This window comes from Amphiura filiformis, chromosome 17 (genome assembly GCF_039555335.1).
Source record: "Amphiura filiformis chromosome 17, Afil_fr2py, whole genome shotgun sequence".
Taxonomy (NCBI): Eukaryota; Metazoa; Echinodermata; class Ophiuroidea; order Amphilepidida; family Amphiuridae; genus Amphiura; species Amphiura filiformis.
In genome coordinates, this window is record NC_092644.1 from 34,865,371 (window position 1) to 34,884,196 (window position 18,826).

The 18,826-nt window shown below is 37.8% G+C and overlaps 2 protein-coding genes and 1 long non-coding RNA gene across 3 annotated transcripts; all 3 read right to left on the reverse strand.

Moving 5' to 3' along the window:
- Positions 1-567: 567 nt before the first annotated feature.
- On the reverse strand, positions 568-4,849 carry LOC140137173 (cytochrome P450 2A4-like). Its single transcript, XM_072158825.1, has 4 exons — positions 4,504-4,849; positions 4,055-4,204; positions 2,585-3,235; positions 568-752 (listed from the first exon to the last, which is right to left on the reverse strand). Exons 1-4 carry the CDS (start codon positions 4,847-4,849, stop codon positions 568-570), a joined length of 1,332 nt encoding a protein of 443 aa, XP_072014926.1.
- A 4,270-nt stretch (positions 4,850-9,119) lies between these two features.
- Positions 9,120-12,932, reverse strand: LOC140137175 (cytochrome P450 2C23-like). The gene is made up of 3 exons (XM_072158826.1): positions 12,566-12,932; positions 10,463-11,404; positions 9,120-9,304 (listed from the first exon to the last, which is right to left on the reverse strand). The coding sequence occupies exons 1-3, from the start codon at positions 12,930-12,932 to the stop codon at positions 9,120-9,122; spliced, it is 1,494 nt and encodes a 497-aa protein (XP_072014927.1).
- A 1,041-nt stretch (positions 12,933-13,973) lies between these two features.
- Positions 13,974-16,757, reverse strand: LOC140138414 (uncharacterized). The gene is made up of 3 exons (XR_011856995.1): positions 16,563-16,757; positions 15,225-16,165; positions 13,974-14,783 (listed from the first exon to the last, which is right to left on the reverse strand). It is a non-coding gene; the product is annotated as an uncharacterized lncRNA (long non-coding RNA).
- Positions 16,758-18,826: the final 2,069 nt, after the last annotated feature.

Sequence of the window (18,826 nt, forward strand, 5' to 3'; positions counted from 1 at the left end):
TCATAAGCTCTCCTTTTTTGGGATTGACCATCATTGTTGCCGGATGTTAATATAATGTCTGTCATAATGAAGTTGTCTCGACGTATAAAGCACGTGGTTAAAACGTGGTTTAAAAGTCATGAACTGACCCAGATACAACGTCATCTACGGACGTCGTTAGTACGCAAATTTATGACGTTGTTTCGACGTATAAAGCACGCAATTACAACGCCGTATAAATGACATGGTCTGACCCCGATACAACGTAATCTACGGACGTCGAAATTACGTTAATTTGTGAACTAGTATTGTGACAACGTTATTATCGGACGTAGATTTAACGTCGTAGTGACGTTGTTTTGACGTTCACAACTTGACGTCGAAACAACTTCAAAATGACGTTACATTAACGTCCGTGAATAACGTTGTCACTACACGAATACGAGTTCACAGATTTACGAACTTACAACGTCCATATGTTACGTTTATTTCACTTTATATAACTTTTAGACGACGTTTTAACAACGTAAAATTGTTAGCTGGGCTACAACCGAAATTAAACCCCGCTGAGAAGATACCATATAGTACTCAATCACGTTTAATGGCTCTAAGTTTGTACTTTTCAGGGTGAGTGACAACTCCTTCAATGGGTTCTAAGGTAGGCATCGGTGCGTCCTCAGATGTCTTCTTAAACTTGAACTGATGCAGGACATGGGTAAAGAAGATGAAGAGTTCTTGTCTCGCGAGAGCTTCTCCCAGACAAATCCGGTGACCTAAAATAGAAAATATAAATATGAAAATAGAGCAATACAACGCCAATTTAAGGGGAGTGACACTTGTTTACTGGACGTGTGAGCAATGCCTCAGAGCTGACTCTTTTACAAAAAGGTCCGCACTTTGCATAGGCGATAAGACATTTGTAAACCAGCAGAGTCAATAAAAAGACAAATCATAAATGCAGAAAGAAATGTCTACTGTCATTTTTTTCTGTTAGGGCTCTAGGATATCAGGTCCGCTGCATAGGAAGGGTAATTAATAAGTATGTTAGTTGGACCCCTGATATCATGGATATGGGCATTGGCCAACTGCTGCATACTCCCTGAGACCCTATCCAACATTGAAATGTCTTATCGCCCAAATGTTCCATAGGATAGGAGGGAATATATGCCCGAAATAAAATTGCGGTCAACCAAGGTCAAAGGTCATCACGGAGGGTTCAAATGTCAAACTTTGTCCGATTGGGCTCAAACTTGGTGGGTGGGATTCTAGATACGAGGGGAATATATACCCGAAATAAAACCGAGGTCAAAAATCATTACGGAGGGGTCAAATTTCAAACTTTGTCCGATCGGGCTCAAACTTGGTGGGTGGGATCCTAGATACGAGGGGAATATATGCCCGAAATAAAATCGAGATCAGCCGAGGTCAAAGGTCATTACGGAGTTGTCAAATTTCAAACTTTGTCCGATCGGGCTCAAACTTGGTGGGTAGGCCGGGTGGAATAATCGGGGTCATCCAAGGTCAAAGGTCATCCAAGGGCTACATTTTAAACTTAGTCTGATTTGGCTTATTAAACTTGGTGAAAGTAATTCTCCATATCACAGGAGCATGAACAAAATCAAACCGAGGTCACTCGAGGGCGAAGATCATATGGGGTCAGTATGCCCAATTGGGCTTAAAAGTGGAAAAAAGAATCCTCGATATGACGGGAACATGTCAAAAAGTCAAAAGGGGTCATCAAGGGTCAAATAGCATCGCTATCAGTTACTCTCACAGCTACGGGTGAACTAGTAACTTTAAAAAATAGCTAGTTTCGTAGTAGATTTTTGTAGTCATTTAAAGGCATTTTGGCAGCCATTTTTTTCAAAACCCTCTATCACAGCTTTTCCGTTTTAAAAGTGGGATTGAGTCAATATTACGTCATATTTGCAAATAAAATGAAATAAAAAATATAATTACTTCAAATTGCTATTTAAATGCCATTATATGGAATTTTAAGGCATTTTTAGCGGCCATTTTAAAAAGCGCCCTCTGTCATTGTTTTTCGTTTACAAAAGTAGGCTTGAGTCAATATTACACCATATTTGCAAAGAAAAGAAAAGAAACAAATCTCACAATTACTTCAAATTGCTATTAAAATGCCATTACATGGTATTCTGGCGGCCATTGTGAAAAAGCGCCCTCGCCGCTTAACCCAGGTTCGATATTTTTGCAGATAACCTTATTTAAATTCCCATATGGGTAAGGTTTACAAAAAAATTATCTGCAAAAATCCCTAGGGGAGGGTTTCGATTCCTAACACAGGGCCTAAGAGGGGAACTTGGGGCGGGAGGGAACAGATTTTTAGGGGTCACCCATGGACCTAATGAACATCGTGAAATTCTTTCTTGGTTATATTATGTTGATATTGCTCCACATACAAGGTAAGATCACAAAGCTTGAGGCTTTACTATACACACCTATTCCAAATGGAATCAGCTCCTCCGTTTCTCGATACTTTTACGATTTTTTCTCCGTACTGCAGTCATTCTAGGACACCGCCCCTTACGGTCATTATTATGCAAAAGTCACTATGATTTTATATTTTATTTTATTTAGCACATACCTACTCCAAATGGAATCACTTCATCCTGTTCCCGAAAATTACCCTTATCGTCCAAAAAGCGTTCTGGTCGAAATTCTTCTGGGTCGCCCCATATTTCAGGGCTATGCATCACTGCATACAAGTTAGAAATCACCACGCTATTCTTCGGTATGGTGTAGCCACGAAAAGTTGTCGTGTCTCCTGCTACATGAAATGCAGACAAAGGTACGAGTGAAATACTTCGATGAAGCTCCGCAATAACGGCTTGTGTATAAGGGAGATTCGGTTTATCAGTCAGCTTTGGTAACCGGTTACGACCGACTACCGTGTCGATTTCGCGATGTATGCGATCCTGCACCTTCGGGTATCGGACAAGGTATTGACTGCCCCATCGAAGTGTATTTGAAGTTGTGTCTGTCCCCGCTAAGAAAAGAAGTAATGTTGTTCCGGCCATATTATCGGGATGACGGAAAGAATTAGGATTATCGGATTTGTGAAGTCGTATCTCATTCAACCACAAATCGATTACGTCATTTAAATTATCTGTGTCAAAGTTTTTACGATGACTTTCAACCATTTCGTTTATGAATTCATGAAGCTCATCAGTAACTTTGCTCATTTCTTGTTTCGCTTTACTTGGGATGTTAATTGGGACATATAATTCCAAACCACCTGTCCCAATCAGTTCATTTAGACGATTCAAAAGATTCGTCAGCCGATGAATGCGTTCGTCGGAAAGTTCAAATCGGGTTCCAAAAACGACTTTGCAGATGATGTTTGATACGGCATTGTTGAAATGCCAAGTAAGATCGACAGCTTGGCCTTTAAAGGCCCTTTCAGTGATTTCACAGGAACATTAAAAAAATGGAAATTTGTCAGAGTTGCTTAGAAATAAAGAATAAGTCTACAGAATTTCATTAAACCACTTTTCCCCTGAATACATCGACAAATTAGTCAAAAACAGAAGTTTTAGAAAGGTTTTCTACTTCAACTCAGATCGACTCGAGAAAATCGAGATTTTCGTACAGTGCGCCACCAATCGACTGGAAAAACTTCCTAGTCCAGTGTTTCTAACACGGGGAAGTAGAGTCTAAATTGATTTAAAACAGACGCTTAATTTTGTAGTAGAAAACAAAATCAGCAATTAAAGGTCACCGAGGCAAACTAACGGTCAATTCAAATATGAAAAACAGTTAAAAGCTGTTAAAATTGTGTATTTTGTTTAAAATAGTAGCTACTGATGTAATAAGTAGTAGAAACAATACGCAACGCGTGTTGGTACGTGGAGAGTGAGCTTCTTTCGATCTCGAGTCGGACTTTTTGTACTGTCAGTATCAAAAGTCCAGAATCATGCAAATGCTTTATTTTGTCTAAAATACACGGCTTTCGACCGAACCACTAGCAGGCTATGTTAGCACATCTATGCCAATTACAAAGGTACCAAAATCTGAATTTTGATGATTTTTACGATCGTCCGGATGAGCAAATCACTGAATGGGCCTTTAAGCTTGGTTAATTCATCAATCAGATATGAGCTTTCTTTGCTGATGGGCTCCTCAAAACGAGATGTACCGACTCCAAATTGACGGAAGCAGGCTAGAGCAAAATTCCGGTATTGTCCCATGTCATCCCATTTGTTAACTACAAGAAAATGATAAAAGATAATTAAGATTTTCAAATTTGAATGTAAATAAGAAAACTTTAATGACAGCCACTAAACTATACTATATAGCGAAACACTTTATAAAGTACTTGAGGTGATGATGAAAATAACAAAGACGATGATGATGATGTCGAAAATGACTACACTTTAATAATGCGAAATTTAATTTAATAGAGTAACTTTCAGCTTAAACATATTGGCCAGAACAAAATGACCACAATGATTTAAAACCGATATTTAGTTTCACAATTTATATTTATATTTTCCCTATACTTACATGTTGGGCTGAAGACCTTGGCTTGCATTTTATTTTCGCCTCTATCACTCAGTTTAGTATCATGAAAGGCTTCGCGTATTGCTTGATATTCATTCAAAACTACGAAAGGTATCCCAAGTGATGTGAACGAAAATACTTGTCCGTATTTGTTACCAAGCTCCATTAGAAACTTGTAGAGTGGTTCACCTTTGTAGAGAGAGTATGCAATACTGGGAGCAAATCCAATATACGGAATTAGAGTCCATGGTCCTGGCGGTAAGTTACCCTTTTTAGAAACAAAGAAGAAAACTGCGGTCACCAGGATGACAAACAGAAGAAATATGGAAGTAAAAGAGGATCCTGACATTATCGAAAATGTAAATGAAGTTGCTGCCATTTTGGTTTTGAGTCAGTGAACTAATGATACAACTGAATCATACACTTATCGCAGGCAATGTATCTATTTCTAAAGATAAAACAATACCAACCGTTGTTCAAGTGCTACATAAAATATAGAAACATTAACCTTTGGTTTATATCAGATAAGCCATTTTCCCTATCTATTATTATTATTAGAGGCTGTGCAATAATTATGAGCCCTGAGGAGAGTAAAATTGGGGGAGGCGAAATTTTTGGCGAGCCAAAGGGAGGAGGGAGCAATTTTTGTCAATCCGAGAGGGGAAAGCGATCTTTGGCACACATTCATGGAGCGCCTTTGAAATAAAATTAAAATAGTACGGAAACACTTAAATATGCACATTTTCCTGCTCGCTGCGATCGCTATATAATCCTACAGGGTGTCCCAAAACACAGAACCCTCAAAGCGCCTTCTTTTTCTCCTATTTTAGAAAAATTGACCAAATATATTTTGGTATGAAAAGAAACCCTAAACTCGTTAGCTTTAATAAACCGAAACAAAATTTCAATCGGCTCACAACTGTTGAAGATTTGCTCTTTTGTACCCGTTTTTCTCTCCGTCCACGGAGGAGGTTTGGCTACTTCAAAGATTGGAAAGGAATCCGGTTGGACGGGATACGTCCAACCGGAAGTAAGGATCAACAACCATCATTCAGATGATGCCTACCGACCATGATTGGCGAGTCGTCAAAACGTGAGTCAAATTTTTGGTTTTGTTTAAAAGAAATCATTCATAACATGGTAAAATGAATTAATGTTCTCTTTGTCACTCAAGACATGTTAAAAGACAAACACATAAAGATTACACACTCTGTTGTCAAATTAAAATCATGTCAGCGAAATATTGCATATCATATACATTTGGAATTTTACTGAGCAATTTACATAATCATTTATAATCCTACAAATTAATGTTCTTATTAACTTTACTGTACATAATTATATTATTCTATTCAATTTTCAAAAAGTGGCACAAAATGTTTTCATATAATGTGACCAGCTCCAACAAAACCCGCAACAAGTCGCCAGGCATGTTTTTGAGTTATAGGCCTTTAAAGATGGCAAAAAAAAATCAAATTTGGAATCTTAATGTCATGGTATTTGACCTTTGACTGAGTGGACTTTCAAATCCTTGAAAGTACTTATTAAAAAGAGGTTTATTTAATCAATATTTGACAGATGAACTATGATAATCCCTACTCAATCCTGTGTAAGGCAGGAAACTAATTAGCAGATTACTCAGACTCTTTTCAAAAATATCAAGGTATCATTTACAAAATTATCTATATCTTGACAAGTATTGATGCTATGTATATAATTTTGGTATCATATTGAAGCTTATTGTCCCGTGCTTGCTTACATCTTTATTCAAATTATGAAATGTCAAAAACGCGACTTGTTCCTGGTTTTGTCAGAAAAGGTTACATATTTGTGTTTAGTGAAGCAAATCTCTGGATTGCCGAAACCAAAATGAATCAAACAAACAGTATTTAAAAGCTAGGATTGCTCCCTTGACGTTGATGTAAGTATCATGTCACAACAGTATTTTTCTAATTGCCAAAGATGGCGCTTTCCAATTGCACGATTTTTTAGACAGGCTGTAGTATAGTACTGCAGATTTAGCGAATCAGAATTGGCATCAGAATTGATTAATTTGCAGTATTAATCAGGGAATCAGGACACAGGGGGCTAACACATTTTTTCTAATAAGTGACCCACAAGGGGAGTATATTCCAATTCTGTGTCTTGTATCACCTTGGACTAAATTGGGTCATCAAAACTGATTAATCTGCATTACTAGAAGAAGAAGCTGAAAAGGTTCGTTGTCTGAAAATTGTCGACTTGATGGATCGATGTGATATACAAGAAATTTGGCATGTACAAAGTCGGGCCAAGAGGGAGGGGGCAGCGATTTTTGAGAGGTTGCGATATTCGTCCTGCGGGTACCGTGAGTTTATAACAACAACAACAACAACAACAACAACAACAACAACAACAACAATATTAATAACATAATAATAATAATAATAATAATAATAATAATAATAATAATAATAATAATAATAATAATAATAATAATAATGATAATAATAATAATAATAATAATCCCAATCTTTTTTCTATATGGTCGTTCCCAAGCGCATTTCAATGGACAATAGAGACTTTGCGAAATGAAGTTAGAAACCACAAACTTTAACGTCTAGAGGATTATGTATTCAAAACCACTCTGCCATTAAAGCCGCTTGAAGTTAAAGTTAACGCGAGAATCTATAGTGTGCCGTAAATTATGATGAAAATACGTCATAATTTAGAACAGTAGTTTGCATATTTCCTCATAGCCTACATGCTACATGCAAAAACATGCTACATGTTGCTGAAAATTATTGATTGAATTAGATCAAAATAATGTTTGTTCCAAACGTCACACTTGATATATACTTTTGTGTGTGCTCATGACGTACACCAAATCAGTTTGCGGAACCAAGTTTTGGCTTGACTTCAACGCCAAGGGATTAAGTTCCCGTAAAAATGGCCTGGTTTTAAGCTGTTTTACTTGAGCCAGCAGTATACGATACTTCTGGAAGAGTAAAGCAGGTGCACTACATTTTTATATATAACATGTCATAGGTTGTGCCTGGTAAGAGAGGGGGTAGGGAGGAGGAGAGGGAGGGCATTGGAAGTGGACAGGGAGGTGCTTTGCCGGTAGCCAAGGAGGGGGCAGCTCCCCCGTGGGACATCTTGTCCTCCTTCTTGATCCTCCCCTTTTGGATGCTGGCCGCAGTGATATTTTACGCTTTTAGGCCTTTTTCTGCCATTTTAAGCCCATTTTTGAAAAAACGTTTCTCTTTGAGAATCGGCCTACGCCCTCCTAACAGAAAAACCCTGACAAAGTCACTGGGGAGGGGGAAACAAGAGTGCGAGTGGGTAATTATAGGAGGGTCAAGTTTGAGAGAGCGAGTACAGATAGAGGGGAGAAGGAGGGGAAATAATGAGAAAGTCGGGAAGGGGAAACAGGAGGGGAAGGGGAGAGAGATTCAGAAGGAGGGGAAAGAAATAAAGAATATGTATTTCATTAGGCTTTGCGTAGTAAATTGGAATATGAAATTGACAAAGCTGACGAGCCATTATTAAATAATATATATAGGCCTAAAACTATCGTAAGAATATTAATTGAAACGTATAGCTAGTTTCAAAATAATATGATATGGAGATTAACGCTGGGTCCCGACATAATCCATGTTGAGTGGTATCGCGAGTTCATTCATGTTTATTCAAACGAAGCTCTTAAGGTAGAGTCTTTTGTCTTGAAGTGGGACTAATAATCACTTGACCATGTTGACTAAACAAAAGAGAGACATTATGATGTGGTCGGTTACAAGCTCTTACACATGCCCTTCTTTTGAACGCACATTGATACACATGTCCCGAGTTTAAGCGACAATACGCTGTTGTTGTAGTAACCACCCATACGTTCGCGTTGGAGTAAATTTGAGCAAGAAATCCAATCGATATTTCTGAAGTTGCCGTTCCAGTTAAAGTAAATTTTCTAACTTCATTTCGCAAAGTCTCTAATCTCTACGTATGGACTACACGTATTTCAAGTTTTCGCACTTTTGCAAATTTCAAGTTTTGGCTAGTGGTCAGGCTTCCTAAGCCAGCAAGCGAGCCCTACCAATGTGGATCCATTTTTATTGATTAATCTTTCTAGACGATTTACGATGTGAAATTGTAAGCACAGGTATATAGGACAAATTGGGCTTAAATCTGATGACTAAAGAAGCCTGACCACTAGCTATGCTTTGAGAAACCAACCCTAAGCTAGAGTAATTTTTATTCCCGAGTTCATTTTTACAAAATCAGTAGTGGAATACCATGTATCCGGGGTGTTATCAACAACTTCAATTAGCCTATTGTATTAAAACTAATAGAGAAGTTGGTCCCTGGGAGACCGATGGGACGCTAAATATGATTCTACGTGGCTGTAATAAAAAGTTATTGTTACCAGTGAGTTTTGTAGTGTTCACTAAAATTGTTTCTCCCAAATGTAAGTCTACAAATGTTCAGAACAATTATAGTTTTAAGACATACTGTATTTTACATACTAATATTTTGGACCTTATATTACATTTAGATGAGACAGTGTTGTCCAGAAGCATGTGTTTTAAGCCGATACAGACTTAAGTGGTGCTAGTTTAGGGCACCGTCATGCGGGACACGATTTATTCGCGTTTAATGACTCTAAGTTTGTATGGTTCTGGGTGTGTGGCAACACCATCGATGGGTTTCAAGGTGGGCATGGGAGCGTCCACAGATATCTTCTCAAATTTGAATTGATGCAGCAGATGGGAGAAAAAGATGAACAGTTCTTGTCTTGCGAGAGCTTCACCTAGGCAAACACGACGCCCTGAAACAGAAAAAAAATGTAAATGAAAAACAATTGTGAAAAAGCGTTGTTATAGAAAGATTAAAATTACCAAAGACCTGAACCATTCGAATTCGAGTCGCCCTTAATTATTGCAAAAAGACGACAAAACAATGCATTTTGTTTACCATTATCATGGTGACCAATGGTGTTTATATAACTAATCTCGGTTCCAGCCGATTTGTGCTCCTTCATCACTAAACAAACCGTCTGGCGACAACCTCATAGTACGTCTTTTCTGATTGGCTGAAATTAACTCACTGAAAAATTGAGTTAAAATGATAGACAGCTATGCAGTTACCTAAATCCGCACAATGTACGTGAGTACGCGTTGAGAGTCGCTGACATGAAAGGCGATATCAGACGAATGGCGCCTCAGTGGCTGCTAATCTAGTGTACATTTTGCGTTTGAGGGATATCTACAAAATAGTGGAGGTCCTATGATGTTTAGTGTCACTTGGCACAAGTCACGTCCTATAGCCAATTGAAAACAGTTTTATATAGAAACTCATTAACGTCATTTCGGGGTTGTCGCTAGACGGTGAGTTTAGTGGAGGAACACAAACCGGCTGGGACTGAGACAATCATATAACAACCTAAGATGGTTAAACTTATTATAATGGTAAACTTGTTTTTCTTAAAATGCTTCTTGTATGTACAAAATGCGACTTAAAATTAGTATTAACCCCCTTAACCATAATTAGTGAGTGCATGTTCACACTGTTTTACATCGGCAGAAAACCTGCTGACTTAAGAATGGACATAAATTGTGAATTTAATTGATATTAATATATCAAAAGTTCTGTACTGAGCATTATTTATCATTCCATTGATGTTAGCATAGTGCTAGACAATCTGCAGTAGAGGGTATTTTGGATTGTGTAAGAAACAATTTAATGATTATCTCACCAGGCACCCTTAGTGATTTTGGTGTAGCCGTATTCTGATATGATGTGCCTTATTGATTAGCTCAGCGCATATAGTGAACATTGTAATGAACTGCTTCACATGTACTGCAGTCATTCTAGGACACCGCCCCTTACGGTCATTATTATGCAAAGGGACGTTTTAAATTTATCTTGGGTTTATCAATATGCAAAAGTCACTATGATTTTATATTATATTTTATTTAGCACCTACCTACTCCAAATGGAATCACTTCATCCTGTTCCCGAAAATTACCCTTATCGTCCAAAAAGCGTTCTGGTCGAAATTCTTCTGGATTTCCCCACAATTCAAGGCTATGCATCACTGCATACAGGTTAGAAATCATCACGCTATTCCTCGGGATGGTGTAGCCACGGAAAGTTGTTGTATCCCCTGCTACATGAAAAACAGACAGCGGTACGAGTGAAATGATTCGATGAAGCTCCGCAATAACAGCTTGTGTGTACGGAAGATTCAGTTTATCAGCCAGCTTTGGTAAGCGGTTACGACCGACTACCATATCGATTTCGCGATGTATGCGATCCTGAACCTTGGGGTATCGAACAAGGCATTGACTACCCCATCGAAGTGTATTTGAAGTTGTGTCTGTCCCCGCTAGAAATAGAAGGAAGATTTGTCCGGCCATATTATCTGGATGGCGGAAAGAATTAGGATCATTGGATTTACGAAGTCGTACCTCATTCAACCACATATCGATTACATCATTCAAGTTATTGAGGTCAAAGTTTCTACGATGAATTTCAATCATGTTGTTTATGAATTTGTGTATATCATCACAAATTTTGAACATTTCTTGCTTCGCTTTACTTGGGATGTTGGATGGGATAAAAAATTCCAAGCCACCTGCTCCGACCAGTTCATTGTAGCGATTCAAATTATCCGTCAACCGCTTAATGTATTCGTCAGAAAGTTCATATCGGACACCAAACACGACTTTACAGATGATGTTTGATACAGCATTATTGAAATACGAAGTAAGATCGACAGGTTGGCCTTGAAGGCTGGTTATTTCCTCGATTAGACAAGTGCTTTCTGTTGTGATAGGCTCTTCAAAACGTGATGTACCGATTCCAAATTGACGGAAGCACGCCAGAGCAAAAATTCGGTATGGTGCCATGTCTTCCCATTTGTTATCTACAGAGCAAGGAGAATTGTTTACTTTAGCATATTTACTGAAGAACGCGGGTATTGGGTGCGTCAGCCAAAAACTGTTTCATCATCATCATCATCATCATCATCATCGTCATCATCATTTTAAACAGGCCGGAAGCCAGGATTTTGCCAATGTGGAGTTTTCTGAAAATTGGACTTGTCCCCCTTTCGGGCTATTTTGAACAGTTTATCATGGAAGGGGAGGTCCAAGACCCCTCCAAAAAATTTTCCTTTTCGAAATGCGAATTTGAGGGAAATTTCATCTCTTTCAATTTAAAACGATATTATGAGAGCGTTGGCTTGCTATAAATGCCATAGCCAGTGTGGTTACGCCTGGTGGGAGACTAATCAACGATTCAGCTCGATTTACATGTACGCATGCGATGAATGATTCGAAGAATTCCCATTATCTTATTCTTTCTAGTGAAATTCATCCACCAATATTTGGACCTTTTTAGAAAATCCTCTTTGAAGAGTGAGCGGGTTTTTTTTAAACGGGTGCGACCGTGCGACTGACTACGGGCTTGATTCTTAAATATATTTTAATAGTGTATAATACACTAATTATCACTTGACTATGCGTAGTCAAAGTCACTATAATGATATTGAATGCGTCGACACCAGAACGCGGCAATCATGCGCGTGTATGGTGCCGTTTAATCCCACGCTGATACAAATAAAACCGCCTGATTTAACCTCAACATTATTATTATCTACCTCTCAGTTTAGGACAGATGAGCAATTGTTAAATTTTGCAGTTGCAAAACATTGTGGTCTTTCAGAGGAGTTTAAAGATATATTGTAACATTTTCGAGGAGTGCCATCAAGGCTGCGATATCTATGCCTCTCTGTCGCGCGACTTTAAATTACTGTTTTGAAAATAACAATGGTGCTATTTGTTCTAATTTGTATACAGTGAAGAAAACACTGAAGGAAACATTGTGCAATCCCAACTTCTACAGAGGTGACGAATTAAGTGTTTACTGTAGTCGAGGTCTTAGCTAGCAATCACAAGAAAGATTTTTTGGCGGGCCGAGAGGGGGGCAAACAATTTTTGGCGGGCCGTTCGCAAATTTCACCCCCTCCCCGATGGGCTCATAATTATTGCACAGCCCCTAATCAATTCACATGTTCACTACTTACAAGTTCTGCCGACGACTTTGACGACGTCATTGTTGCCTCTATCATTCAATTTAGTATTTTGAAAAGCCTCCCGTATTGCTTGATAATCATTCAAAACCACGACAGGTTTCCCAAGTACTGTGAACGAAAACACTTGCCCATATTTGTTACCAAGCATCATCAAATACTTGTAGAGTGGTTCGCCTTTGTAGAGCGCGTAAGCGACGTTTGGAGCAAAGCCAATGTAAGGAATTGGAGTCCATGGTCCTGGCGGTAAGTTGCTTTTTTTGGATAGAAAGAAGAACACAGTCACAAGAATGGCAATGAGAAATAAAACATGAGTGAAAGATGATCCTGAAATCATTTGAATAATTAAAGTTGCTGCCATTTTGAAGTCGAATGGATTGACGATATACCAGCCTGGACACTAGTAACGTTGAACTTGAATTATCCTTGACAGACTAACTTACTTGGAACATCAACAATGCTGGGCTGAATCAGAATTGAATATTATTTCAAAACGTTATACAAACAAACTGTGTATCGAGGGCGATGGCCAAATTGCGAGTTGTGCTTTTGCGAGCTATGGAGCATGTTGTGTGGCGAATTCTGCTCATGGAGCGAGTTGTTATAGCATACTTGACGTCGTTGAAAACGATATGGCCTCGTCGTTACCATGGTAACATGTTACAGGTGAATTTGTATTGATTGAAATGGTTTTAATTTCAGGGCAAAGCTAACCTACTAAGGCGTGTGAAGGAAATTCATCCCATCTTTGTATGGAATGATCCCATCTCAATGCCTTTTAGAGGAAGTAAGAACATTCCACGTACTCCACAACAAAAATACCTGCATAACTTTTTCCGAAAAACTTTGTGTTAAACGGTTAGTAATTTTACAGATTTTCAAAACAGGTTGTTTTGTCAAAACTTGGAATTCACCATTTTTACCCAATATCCTGTAACTTTATTAGAAACGTCAAATTTCTAAAATTCCTAACAAAGATAAATACATGTCAATAGTAATTCTATTCATACCTTAAAAAATCAACTTTTCCGATACAAATTATTTTGCGACACCATGTATAATCAATTTTTAAACAAAATATGTTGTTGAATTGAAAACGAACATTATATCGTTATATTTCTTAAAATTCTTAAAATCAATAACGATTATTTTCAACATATGCTAGAAATAATATAATCGCATTTTGTGAGTTAATATCAATAACAGGTTTTAACATGTTTTGAAAATGTATTGTCAACACTTAATAACAATATGTTAGAATGTTTTGCATTACGTTTTCAAAAGTGTTTTCTTAATGGTATTAAAACGTTTTATGCCCTTTATATGACCCCACATCTAAACGTTTTCTCACTTTTCTGTAAAACTTTTTGTGTTTGTTATGGTACATAAGCGTGGTTAAAATTTAAACCTAATTGTGGTGAGTAACAAATAGCCACATCGGGTTAGTATTAACTACTTGATTAACATTGTGGGATGTTAACAACACATTAGTGTTTTTTTAAAAGAAAAATGCCCAAATTTAAAAGTTGCAGCTATTTGTATTGGTTTGAAGGCAGAGCGAAGATAATGGCATGTTTTACGTGCTACAATGCTTGCGTAATAACCATTGATCGCTCTAAACTGCAACTTTTAAACTCCGGTATTTTCACTAATCAACCACTCAATCAAGTGTTGTTAATATTTAACGACATTGGGCAAATGGGGCATCCAAATGCGCGTAAGTAAATCACCCTTCTTTTTTATGTAGAATTTTTGCGAAAATAATTACTAGGTTTGGAGCCATATGGGTATTTATAACAGCTGCGTTACTTTTTGTGCAGACTTTATATGGTATCCTAATAAAATATCCATTTTGGAGATTGTACCGCAATTCTTAAAATTTAAAATACAGTTCGATATTACCTTATGGAACATATTATTGGTACATGTTATTGAAACCTTAATCTACACATTTAAAACCGATAGGGTAACAACCATTTTAATACAGTCCATTGTGGTTAGGGCACGGTCCTGTGTGGTGACACGAACTATTCGCGTTTAATCACTCTAACTTTGTACGGTTCTGGGTGTGTTATAGCCCCATAAGTGGGTTTCAAGGTAGGCATGGGTGCGTCCTCAGATGTCTTCTCAAATTTGAACTGATGCAGGAGATGGGAAAAGAGGATGAAGAGTTCTTGTCTCGCGAGAGCTTCACCAAGACAAACACGGCGCCCTGCAATAGAAAGAATGAAAACAAATTCCATGACAAATGCTTCAGAAAGAAAAAAGCGTCAAGTGATATTTGATGATACTGCCGCTGTGTTAAAATCTTTCGTACTGAACTATAATAGTTTTTGTAACAGAATTTGTAACTCCTATTGTTAGTTCATACACTCCTAGATGTGAGAACCAATCAGAGCAAGTGTTAGTAAATTACTAGCCGTGCATAAATATTGTATAATTGCACGGGCGCGCACTCCACGTAGTACGTACATTGCTTTCGGACGCGTTCATTTTTCTTGCGGGGGATGCATTTACATTTGTTTGCATTTTCCAACATTTTAGTGACAATTTTGTTATAAAAATCACTAAATACGAACATCACTATGAATTCATGTTATATTGATTTTATTCGGCGCTGCACATACTTGTCCTTGTTGGCATAAATACCTACCTACTCCAAATGGAATCACTTCATCCCGTTCACGAAAGTTACCGTCTTCGTCCAAAAAGCGTTCTGGTCTAAACTCTTCTGGATCTCCCCATAGTTCAGGGCTGTGCATCACTGCATACAAGTTGGAAATCACTACGCTATTCTTCGGGATGGTGTAGCCACGGAAATTGGTCGTGTCCCCTGCTACATGAAAACCCGACAGCGGTGTAATTGAAACGATTCGGTGAATCTCCGCAATGGCGGCTCGTGTATAAGGGAGATTTTTTCATCGGTGAGCTTCGGTAAGCGATCACGACCGACTATTGCATCGATTTCACGATGTATACAATCCTGTACCATTGGATATCGGACAAGATATTGACTACCCCATTGAAGTGTATTTGAAATCGTGTCTGTCCCCGCTAAGAAAAGAAGGTAAATTTGCCCGGCAACATTATCTGGATGTCGGAAAGAATAAGGATCATCGGACTTGCGAAGGCGTATCTCATTTAACCACATATCGATTACGTCATTCAAGTTATTGGGGTCGAAGTTTTTACGATGACTTTCAATCATGTTGTGTATGAATTCTAATATTTCACCTACAACTTTGCTTATTTCTTGTTTCGCCTTGCTTGGGATGTTGATGGGGATAAACATTTCTAACACACCTTGCCCTCCCAGTTCGGTTGCTCGGCTTAAAAGACCTGTAAGTCGATGAATTCGCTCGTCAGAGAGTTCAAAGCGAGTTCCAAAAACCACTTTAGAGATGATGTTTGACACGGCATATTTGAAATGCCAAGTAAGGTCGGCAGCTTGGCCTTTCAGGTTGGTTAATTCCTCAATCAGATACGTGCTTTCTTTGCTAATGTGCTCTTCAAAACGAGATGTGCCGATTCCAAATCGACGGAAGCACGCCAGGGCAAAATTTCGGTATGGTCCCATGTCTGTCCATCTGTTATCTACGGGGAAAGAAATTGAACAGAACGCGTTACAATAATGATACTACTAATATTAGCCGACCTTACAAATTGAATTATGCATTTTTAGGTCTTTGAGAAACTTCATGCATATCTTATGGTCGGCTTTTCATCCTACCTACGTACACTTTAAGAACGTAGAATTAGATTTATAAAGTTTACCTAGTTTACTAGGTAGGACTGTGTCAATTTTTAATAATTTGCCATAACATTTGTATTACATTGGGAATTTCAAAAATGCAATTTGCTGTGCCTGATCACTCTGATGTGCTCTCAGATCCACAAAAAATACTATGAATAAACGGGTGACCGTGCCCTTGAGAGGGTTATAAAACTGATTGTATTCAATTTCGAAATATAATTGTGATTGAATACTTACAACACCTGCCCAATATTTTGGCTTGCATCTTATTTTCGCCTCTATCGTTCAGCTTGGTATCTTGAAAAGCTTCGCGTATCGCTTGATAATCATTAAGAACCACAAAAGGTATCCCAAGTGCTTTAAACGAATAAATTTTTCCATATTTATGACCAAGGTTCACCAAAAACTTGTGGAGTGGCTCTCCTTTGTAGAGGGTGTATGCGACATTGGGAGCAAATCCAATGTAAGGAATTGGAGTCCATGGTCCTGGCGGTAAGTTGCTCTTTTTAGAAAGAAGGAAGAACACGGTCACAAGGATGACGACTAGAAGTAAACAATAAGTAAGAAATGATCCTGAAATTATCGATAGAGCCATTTTGGATACCTGTGATCTGATGATACATATATTATCAAACCCTCCACTGTTTATTTTGATTAGATAATACAACAGGCAGTTTACCCGGGGGTCTTAAAAATATTTTGTATGGGGATGTACCACGGATGTACTTCTTTGTACCTATCATATCATTTGCTGTTTTCAACCCACCAGTCTCGCCATCAGTGGCGGTACTACGGAAGGAGGATCCTAAGGTGGGCAATTTTGTGCATAATTGGTTGATTTTGCCATTAGACCCCCCCGAAATTCACTTTAGTTAGTACCTTGCATTAAAATGAGGCTTATGAACATTGAAGTAGCTGTAAGATAGCGCTATTGTAATGCTATTATATGTAAATAACAAAGTCCAAATGAGGATTGTGAATAATTGTTGTCTGGTCGATTAAATACGCAATATTAATATGACCAGGGCCCTACACTAATAGAGGTTGTGTCTAAAATTATTGATTGGCTCCAAACAAACATGGCAATATACATGGCCGTTAATGAACTTTACTGCAAAATTGCTGATAAACCATGATAACAAAAATCATGTGGCATGCAATTTTTCTTGACCTTAGCAAGGCATGCAATACCTTAAACCACAATATTCTTTTAAACAAACTCAATCATTATGGTATCAGAGGTCTGGCCAATACATAGATTCAAAATTATCTTAGTGATAAGAAACAGTGTGTGGTATTTAATGAAGCAGTTTCACCTCTCACGGACATCAACTGCGGATTGCCACAGGGGTCAATTCTTGGTCCACTCCTCTTCTTGTGTCCACTCCTCCCCCTGTGTTCCAAAATTCCACACTTTATCGTTTCGCAGATGATACCAACATACTATTCTCACACGAAAATGAATATCACCTCAAAAAAGTCATTAATTCTGAACTTAACTTATATCAAATTGGTTTAAATCAAACAAATTTTCATTAAATATTAACAAAAAACTAATTATATCATTAGTGCTTTTCACATAGTGACGTATTTTATTTAATATTGATTTTTACAGAATAAGTTCTGCTCTGATAGTGATAAGTGAATTATATTAAAAATATGGTATTATTTGCATTACTGTTAACCTGGTTTTAATCGACAATAATATTTTAATTAAGATTATGAGGCAAATGAAAATCGCTAGATTTTCAAGTTCGATTTTCTCGAAATGCGTATTTTGCAAATACGTCAGTATGTGATACGGCCGACGATGTGCTCTTTAAAAATAAATACAACTCTAAATCAGAAATAAATATAAAAGTACTAATAAACAATAGAGAATAAAATCTAGTATATACTTCCAAATTTCTAGGCCTACTTATTGATGATAACCTCAGCTGGAAACCCCACACTACTCATGTCACTAAAATTGTTTCAAAATACAACGGTATTGTCCGTAAAGTTCGTCATTTTCTACCCAAGTCTTCTTTACTTTCAAATTGCAAGTAAATCAGTTTTTGTAATTAATTGGCCAGACAATCCTCTCCTAGTTTGACCAACAGAGGGCTCCCCTTAAATAAGTTATATTTGTTGTGAATTAGTTTGGCAAATTGATTTGTCTGCCACACAAATTTGAACTGAAAGTAAGTGAAAAAGAGTTGTTTAGTAAATATGCAACAAAATAGCATAGAATGTCTATTCACAATGCAATCACCATGCTCTGAAGTATCTTTGGGGTCAGCGGATTAGCACCGCGGTTCTGTCTGAGGTGCGGCGTTAAAGCCACGGCCTTTCCTAACGACTTAAACATAAATCGTCAAATTTATGTGTGCGTTTGGTTTCAGTCCATACTCGCTGCCGCAAATTGTTAAGTTTCGGGCCAATTTTCCGCATTGAATATTATTAACAATGTACCGGTATTGATAATGGCGCAAATAACCAGAGACACTGAAAGCGAAAAC

What these genes read in the sequence shown, in the direction of transcription:
- LOC140137173 (XM_072158825.1), bottom strand. Translation starts at nt 4,849, where the DNA reads ATGTCAGGATCCTCTTTTACTTCCATATTTCTTCTGTTTGTCATCCTG. An exon ending in CAAGCTTAAAGGCCCATTCA is followed by an intron (nt 3,236 to 4,054) that starts GTGATTTGCTCA and finishes TGATTGGGACAG; the next exon opens with GTGGTTTGGAATTATATGTC. An exon ending in AGTGATTCCATTTGGAGTAG is followed by an intron (nt 753 to 2,584) that starts GTATGTGCTAAA and finishes TTTCTATTTTAG; the next exon opens with GTCACCGGATTTGTCTGGGA.
- LOC140137175 (XM_072158826.1), bottom strand. Translation starts at nt 12,932, where the DNA reads ATGGCAGCAACTTTAATTATTCAAATGATTTCAGGATCATCTTTCACT. An exon ending in CAAAGTCGTCGGCAGAACTT is followed by an intron (nt 11,405 to 12,565) that starts GTAAGTAGTGAA and finishes CTTGCTCTGTAG; the next exon opens with ATAACAAATGGGAAGACATG. An exon ending in AGTGATTCCATTTGGAGTAG is followed by an intron (nt 9,305 to 10,462) that starts GTAGGTGCTAAA and finishes TTTCTGTTTCAG; the next exon opens with GGCGTCGTGTTTGCCTAGGT.